The 7,381-nt window shown below is 42.0% G+C and overlaps 1 protein-coding gene across 1 annotated transcript; it reads right to left on the bottom strand.

The window, feature by feature from the left end:
- Window positions 1-235: 235 nt before the first annotated feature.
- LOC129352212 (uncharacterized) lies at window positions 236-7,127 on the bottom strand. Its single transcript, XM_055021081.1, is given in 14 exon segments — window positions 236-607; window positions 696-891; window positions 1,246-1,346; window positions 1,566-1,598; window positions 1,601-1,967; window positions 2,034-2,224; window positions 2,443-2,501; window positions 2,716-2,859; window positions 3,496-3,637; window positions 4,133-5,138; window positions 5,222-5,360; window positions 5,711-5,848; window positions 5,939-6,132; window positions 6,978-7,127. Coding segments are annotated over 14 exon segments (2,976 nt in total). The 5' UTR covers window positions 7,107-7,127; the 3' UTR covers window positions 236-470.
- Window positions 7,128-7,381: the final 254 nt, after the last annotated feature.

Here is a 7,381-nt window from a genome sequence, read left to right as displayed (position 1 = left end):
ACCCCACAGTAACTGTGGTCAGGTGAGGCAGGGGAGGCAGAGCCTGCTTGCATCATAATTACAGGAACATCGTTGTGCAGGATCTCTTCAAAATCAATAACAATGTTGTGGCTTTTTTAACTTGTTTGTTTGCTTCTTCTCTACATTAATGACAGAGCAGTAAAACATATGGCTGCAACACTAGATTCTGTATTTCATATGTTAGTAGCTTCTGAAGGAAAACACACAGCAAAAATAATGAAATGAGTATTTTATTGAGATTTTCAGACAGAAAATGATAAAACCAAAAGGACCCTTTCATAGAAGAAAAGCTCAAGGCACATTTTCTTAAACAGAAGCAAATATTTTATTCAAATAGGAGAGAAATAATCAAAGGTTTCTGAGTAGCTTAAAGAGATTTAATTAATAGTTCAGAAACATCCAGAATGCCATGTTCAGATGATCCAAGCAGTTGGGCTGATGCTGCAGCTTTAGCTTTCATGTGCCGGCAGAGGTTGGTATTTGACCCTGGAGGTTTTGCTTTTGTAGATGATGACGCCGCAGACCATCCCAACAGCAGCCAGGAGACATCCAGCCACAAACACCAGGTTCAGGTTCAGGTTGGCAGCTGCAGGCCAGAGGAACACGGTGCTGATGGAGTCCTGTTCACATTTTATCTGCTGCTCATAAACCTCATCATGCCACCATCTCCTTACCTGAGCCCCCTCTGGGGTCCGCCTCACGCTTCAGACGCAAAGGACCCTGGGAAACGAAGTGCTTTCCGCTCTCGATCACAGCCTCTCTCTTTCTGCGAATGAAGCTGCTGGACCCTGTGGAGTTGCTGCATCCCCTGGAGCACCTGGTGTTGGGGTTTCCTGCTTCACACATCATGACTGTGCAGCTGATGTACACCTGAACTCAAACACACAGCCACTAACAGAAAGCACTCCCTCTGGTGGACAACAAGCAGAGCTGCAGTCAAGTGACTTCAGAGCTCTGCTACACTTTCTATCAGAGAGCCAATAAACCTAACCTTTGTGTTTTTATACTTGGCAAGTATTCCAACAAATTATTTAATTTTATTTACCTTTTTTCACAATTAGAAACAGCTGTACCATCATCAACACTAACTGCTCAACATCATATTGAACATCAGCTCCTTGAATCCAAACAGATCAAGTGATTTTTCAGAAGACCTGACTTGAAACTCTGTCTGACTTTGACAACGACATGTGAACTGATGCATATGGAGATGCACTTCCTCACCTGATCATGCAGGCCGATAAATCTGAAGGCCTCCATGCTGAACTGGAACTGTCTGTCGTTGGAAGGTGTATATGTCTGCACAGTCGGATCAACCCCACACCTGCACCGAGAAAATCAAACATGTCACAGCGCGACTGAATCAAAGAAAACTCTTTGCTGTATTGGATATTTGGCAGTTTTGAACCTTGGACAAATACGGTTGTGGAAATGAATCGTTCTGACTGAAATTTGTCTTGACCAATATCAATGTGCCCCTATAATTAACGGTGACGCAGCATTAGCATCATGCATGCGTCGGCCAGATGAAAGCCACGCCTCACCGTTCTCAATGATGGAGTAGGTTGGATGATAGTTGGGTTGTCATACGGTGCAGCTCTGCAGGACTCCACAAACATCTCGGTGTTGTTGACAGAGGAGCTGGCGTCCAGCCGCATGTAGATCCTGTCTCCCACGTCGTACTCCAGTGGGTATGAGTTTGGGCTGAACAGGGCGTTGAACTGACTGCTCTGGTAAAACTCAAACTGGTAGGTGAACGTGCCGAAGCCTTTCTCCCACACCGTGACGTTCTTTCTGTGAGCTGAGAAGCTCAGCGTCACATTCCCCCGTTTGGGGTACTGGCAGTAGAACCGGGCCTCCACCAGGTGCTTCCTGGTGATCAGCTTGTTCGGGTCGTCTTCCTTAGTGGTGATCTCATTCTTGAAAATGAGGTAGTCGTCGTCTTCCTGCAGAGGGAGCGGTCTGTGTTAAACAGGTAACTGACTGAGTGTGATGTGTCAAACGGCTCTCACCTCGATCTGAGTCCCGCATTCGTTGAGGGGAATGACGGCGACGATGTGAGTGCTGTTGGAGTGTCTCTGCAGGCTGCAGACGGTGTTGCTGGGGTCACTGAGGCGAAGATGATCCTCCTGGAGTCCAAAGAAGGAAGCTTTGTCAACCTCAACCTTCATTGTGGATTGGGTGCAGGTCACTGTGGCTTCAACTGGAACAAACACAGACGAACAAATCAGAAACACAAGATGATTAGAATAATGAGAAAATAATGACAGCAACGAAAAGCTTTGAAGGGATTGAAAGGATTCAGGGACCAACACCATGTCTCTAATGGGATTTGTAGTTTCTGAGAAACTGCAGCACTAATCCAGACAGAGGAACTTTATCAATCTGTTTGTCTATTCTCTCCTCCAAACTCAAACTTACTTTGTCGCTTCCTGATTTCCACCAGAACACACCTCATCTCAGACTGGTAGACAGAACGCCTGAAACAAGACGGGAAGAAACAGACCCAAACGTTTCAGATGAGCAGAACAAGATATTAAAAACCATCAAAATTGACATTTGCAGCATTATTTTCAGTCATTCTTGAGGGCACGACTATAAATCTGTTTAAAAGCTAAACTAAATATAAACATCCATTATGGTTTCATTTATTCATCATGAATTTCTTTTAACACCAATAAATCCTGGACTCACCCATTCACTGATTCCACAGCGAAGCAGATGGGGTGAAAATCTCCCAGGTCGTCTGCAGTCGGCGTCCATCTGATGACGAATTCGGTTTTTGTGTCTCTGTGTTTGGTGACGTTCGTTGGCCCACTTAAAACCAGATTAAATATCCTGAATAAAAAAGTAATGCAGAGGTTATTGTGTTATTCCCAGCAGTTGGAGCTTGAAATAATTGAATTGCATTGATAATAAAATGTGAAGCAGCTTTCATCTGACAGGAGAATCAGTTCCCATCACATTTCAGCTTGAATACTTCAATCACGGGTCTTGAATTTTGCCGAGGCAGGACTGTTGAGTTTTTTCCAGTTGCACACAGATATCTGCGTTTCATTCTGTGACTCGATGAGGTTTATTCCATCGATAACTAGCTGTTAGCATACCTTTGCTTGGTTGCTAAAGGACTTAAAACGTCTGCTGAAACCTGCAGAAGCCCTGTCAGATCATCTCACCGTAACACAAAACGTTCATGATGCGTCTGAGCAGAGAGTTTAAGACGAGAAGGATTCAGCATCAATATGTCTGCATTCTGAATGGCTTCACCCTCTGATTCTCTGCTGACTGCATCCTGTGTGATTCTTTATTGTCTTTGTCAGTTTTGCTGAGGTGATGGAGCCATTAGTTAAGTTGTTGATGTTTATGGCTAGTTGCAGTTTGGCTAGTTACTCAGTCACTTAGTTATTTTTTAAAGTTAATTTGTCCAACACTGGTTGTTACGGACCAGCCAGCGGTGAACTGGTTCTAACTTACGCTGACTGTGTGGCTTGTGCCATGACTCTGACCTCCAGCTCTTTCTCGACCTCTCCTACGATTCGCTCTCCGTCTGAAGGTGTTGGAGCCACAAGGCGAGGCAGGTAGAGTCCGTCCTGACATGAAGGAACAGGAGGATCCACTGCACAATGGAAGAAGACAGGAACTAAAGTTAAATGTGAAAAACGCAGGAGAAGTGTTGAAGGCCCAACAGGGGTGGAGGTTTCACACTTTACAGTTTGGCTCTAATTTGAAATGTATTTATTTGTATCTAATTTGAGTGACCAACTGGACATTCAACCAATTTGGATTGAGGGAGGAAGCTGGAGTATGAAGTCTATGCAGGTTGTACTGAGTACAGGATTGTTGAAGATATTCTTAAACTAAAAATAAATATTTTCCAAAGTTTACATGGATGCACAACAATCACATTATGGAGACTTTTTACCTAGAATACCTTAAAATCTAACTTTTATCTTCAAATTTGCTCACTTTCATTTCTGCAAAATCTTGATCACTTGGTGTTGGTTTAGAGCAACGGTGCAGAAAACATCTACAATATATTTACATTTTTAAAATATCTGCAACATTATAAATCGTGTCAGAACCTCATTAGAAACAATTAAACCTTTCTTACCAAGAAAAGCGAACTGAAGTGGTAATTCACTGATGGGGGAAATATTTGTCTCTTGGTGGGTTGTACTTTGCAGTCGAGATGACGTAGTTGTCCACGTCTCACGCCGTGGGGTAATGGTTGCAGCAGGAGTTTTTGCCGAGTTGTTGAAGTTTGTTGAAGTTGTTGTCGTTGGTGCAGTTGAAGTTGGTTTTGTAATTGTTGGTGCAGTTGAAGTTGGTTTTGTAATTGTTGGTGCAGTTGAAGTTGGTTTTGTAATTGTTGGTGCAGTTGAAGTTGGTTTTGTAATTGTTGGTGCAGTAGAAGTTGGTTTTGTAATTGTTGGTGCAGTTGAAGTTGGTTTTGTAATTGTTGGTGCAGTTGAAGTTGGTTTTGTAATTGTTGGTGCAGTTGAAGTTGGTTTTGTAATTGTTGGTGCAGTTGAAGTTGGTTTTGTAATTGTTGGTGCAGTTGAAGTTGGTTTTGTAATTGTTGGTGCAGTTGAAGTTGGTTTTGTAATTGTTGGTGTAGTTGAAGTTGGTTTTGTAATTGTTGGTGCAGTTGAAGTTGGTTTTGTAATTGTTGGTGCAGTTGAAGTTGGTTTTGTAATTGTTGGTGCAGTTGAAGTTGGTTTTGTAATTGTTGGTGCAGTAGAAGTTGGTTTTGTAATTGTTGGTGCAGTTGAAGTTGTTCTCCACCACAACCAGAAGGGGTCAGTAGTTTCCAGTGTGGCTGATATTTCGGTTGCTGCAGGAGTTGACCGTTGCCTCCAGGAGGCAGAGGTTTCTGGGTCAGCAGTAAACTGTCCGGTTTCTGCTGCACCTGTTTGGATTTGGTCCCCCACAGTCACCACAGAGATCACAGCTTCTACTTTCCTCTTCATCCTTGTAATCAGTGGGAACTTGCGAGCTTTCGACCCGTCTGAGTAGAACAGATCGATAGAGCGTCGTGGAAAGTCTTCTACTACCATCTCAAACCCAAAAACTCTGTGATCAGCCTCGGCGGACTGGAAGCTCAACCGGCAAGAATCCTGACAAAGTTAAAACACAGATTATGGAAGGCAGTCATCTGTTACTGGAACTCCTGAAAGTGTGAAGGAACCTCCCAGCTCACCCGATCAAGTTGAAAACCTGAGATGGAGTTGCAGTTGTCACATTCTGTGTTTGGGAGGTTCTGGTACCGGCACCGGACCCGGTCTCCGTCTGCATCAAACGAGGGCAGGTTGTACGTTCTCGGGCAGTTCTGAGGAACTCTTCAACAGATTCCAAAAGATTGTAAATAATCTTCTGCAAACAATCTCTTTATACAACACAAGGTTTAAGTATGAGCAACATCAGTAGCTTAGCAAACATAAAATCATACGTCTGTAAATAAAAGCGTTATTTAACAAACTAAACTACCTGTGAAAAGAGAATTATTTTGATTCAAATGTGGATCCAGACACATCTTCAAAGTGCTTGCTGAGCAGTTTGCACTATGGTAACTTTTTGGAGTATTTATCCTAAATGTATTTTCTCTTTGTCTTTTGGTCAAACTTAGACCAAAAGTTAGTGATTTATTGAAAAACAAAGGTTTGGAAAAGTGGAATAGCAGGATAACTACCTGATGAAGGGGAGGACGGCAGTGTTTGGGGATTTGTTTGGTTTTCTGGTGTCTGACCTCACTCCCAGATCCACCAGTGTGTTGAGCCTCCAGCTGCTGACAGAGTTACGCGTTGAGGCCCAGCAGCAGCTCGCCGCCCTGCAGCACACATTCATTCATTTAAAGCTCGGCACCAAAATGATCAATTATATCAACTGGTCTTTGTTTCGATGAGAAGAAAACGTTCACCTGAGCTTCACCGGTTTGTCAGAAGGGAGACTCCAGCTCTCGATGTTTTCTGCTTCACACCACTGGTTCCCATCTGCGCTGCTGTCGATCGGAGACAACACTCTGCTGGTGGGGAGGGAACAGTTCCCACTGGGACAGAACCAGTAGTGGGAGTAATCGCAGGTATCAGAAGTCGCTCTGGTCCGGAGAGACAGCTGGTGAGAAAAAAACATAAACAAGCAAAAGATAAAGCAACATTTTCATGCAAAGAATCTGTTTTTTTATTATCCATAAACCAAACAAAACTGAAGCTAGAAATGTAGCATAGTTTATGAAACTAACTGATCCATTTCTAAATTCACACATCGGCTTAAATGTGCATGTTTAGATGATTAAAGGTTTGAAAATGTCGAGCATTAAATCAGAAGCAAAATGTACAAAATACTTTATATTCAGTCGTTTAGGCATGGAAACCATTTATGCTTAAATTCTTATCACAAGTTCTTATTTGTTCACTTATCAAACAATCATACAAAGAATGAAACTAATCAATCATTCAGACAGTTGACTGGATAATCAATGAATCTAGGAATCAATCAGTTATTGATTCCAGCAACCATTCAATCAATTTATCGAGTAATTTGATCAGTTTTTCAGTTAGTCACTAATGAGTCTATCAACCAGTTTTTATTTAATTAAATAATTAATGGATCAATATTTTAGCAAGTGAATTAAAAATGTCAGCATATAAAATCTAACCAAAAAAAATCACATTTTGTTTATAAAAATTAAAAAACTGAGTTTCTTCGACAACAAACTTTATACAATATATTGAATTTTTACCTTCTGTTGCACAATTTACATATAAAGTATTTTTGCTAAAGGCTGAAAGTAAAATGTATTTAAATATACAACATTTTTATGGTAATTTGAAGAAAAAAACATCAGATCTTTGTGGGAAACATAAGCAGAATGTGTTCATAATTTCTCCTACTGAGACAAGAAGATGACAGATTTTAGATAAATAAGCTGCTATAGATTTAAAATGATTGTTCTCAACCCTGAAGGATCCGTCAGGGTTTCTTCCTTTGTAGGCGATGTTCATGGTTCCTCCCCAGTGTTGCAACGCTGAGACGGCGGCGGTCAGCAGGAGCAGCTGGAGGAGGAGCGGCGCTGTGGAGGCCATCATCACACTCCCAGCACAACGTCCATGCAGCTCACGTTCACCTGCAGCATCTTAAATACAGCTGTGTGAGCAGGGAGGTGCTGCAGGTGAAGGGTTGTGTTCTTCAGTTTGGAGCAATGAGGCAATTGCAGAACTGGTTTTATGGAACAATTGGGACTTTTTCCTGTAATTTCATGCAACAGTGAGCTGGGTCATCCATTCACCTAAACACACAATGAAGCTTAACTTTTCCCACTTTCAGGAAATTCAGATTAGTTATTGAAATCGGAATAAATCAA

The sequence above is a fragment of the Poeciliopsis prolifica genome, unplaced genomic scaffold (assembly GCF_027474105.1).
Source record: "Poeciliopsis prolifica strain line A6 unplaced genomic scaffold, Auburn_PproV2 SCAFFOLD073, whole genome shotgun sequence".
NCBI classification, from domain to species: Eukaryota; Metazoa; Chordata; class Actinopteri; order Cyprinodontiformes; family Poeciliidae; genus Poeciliopsis; species Poeciliopsis prolifica.
Note: the sequence above shows the minus strand (reverse complement) of the source record. Positions and strands in the feature narration are given on the sequence as shown.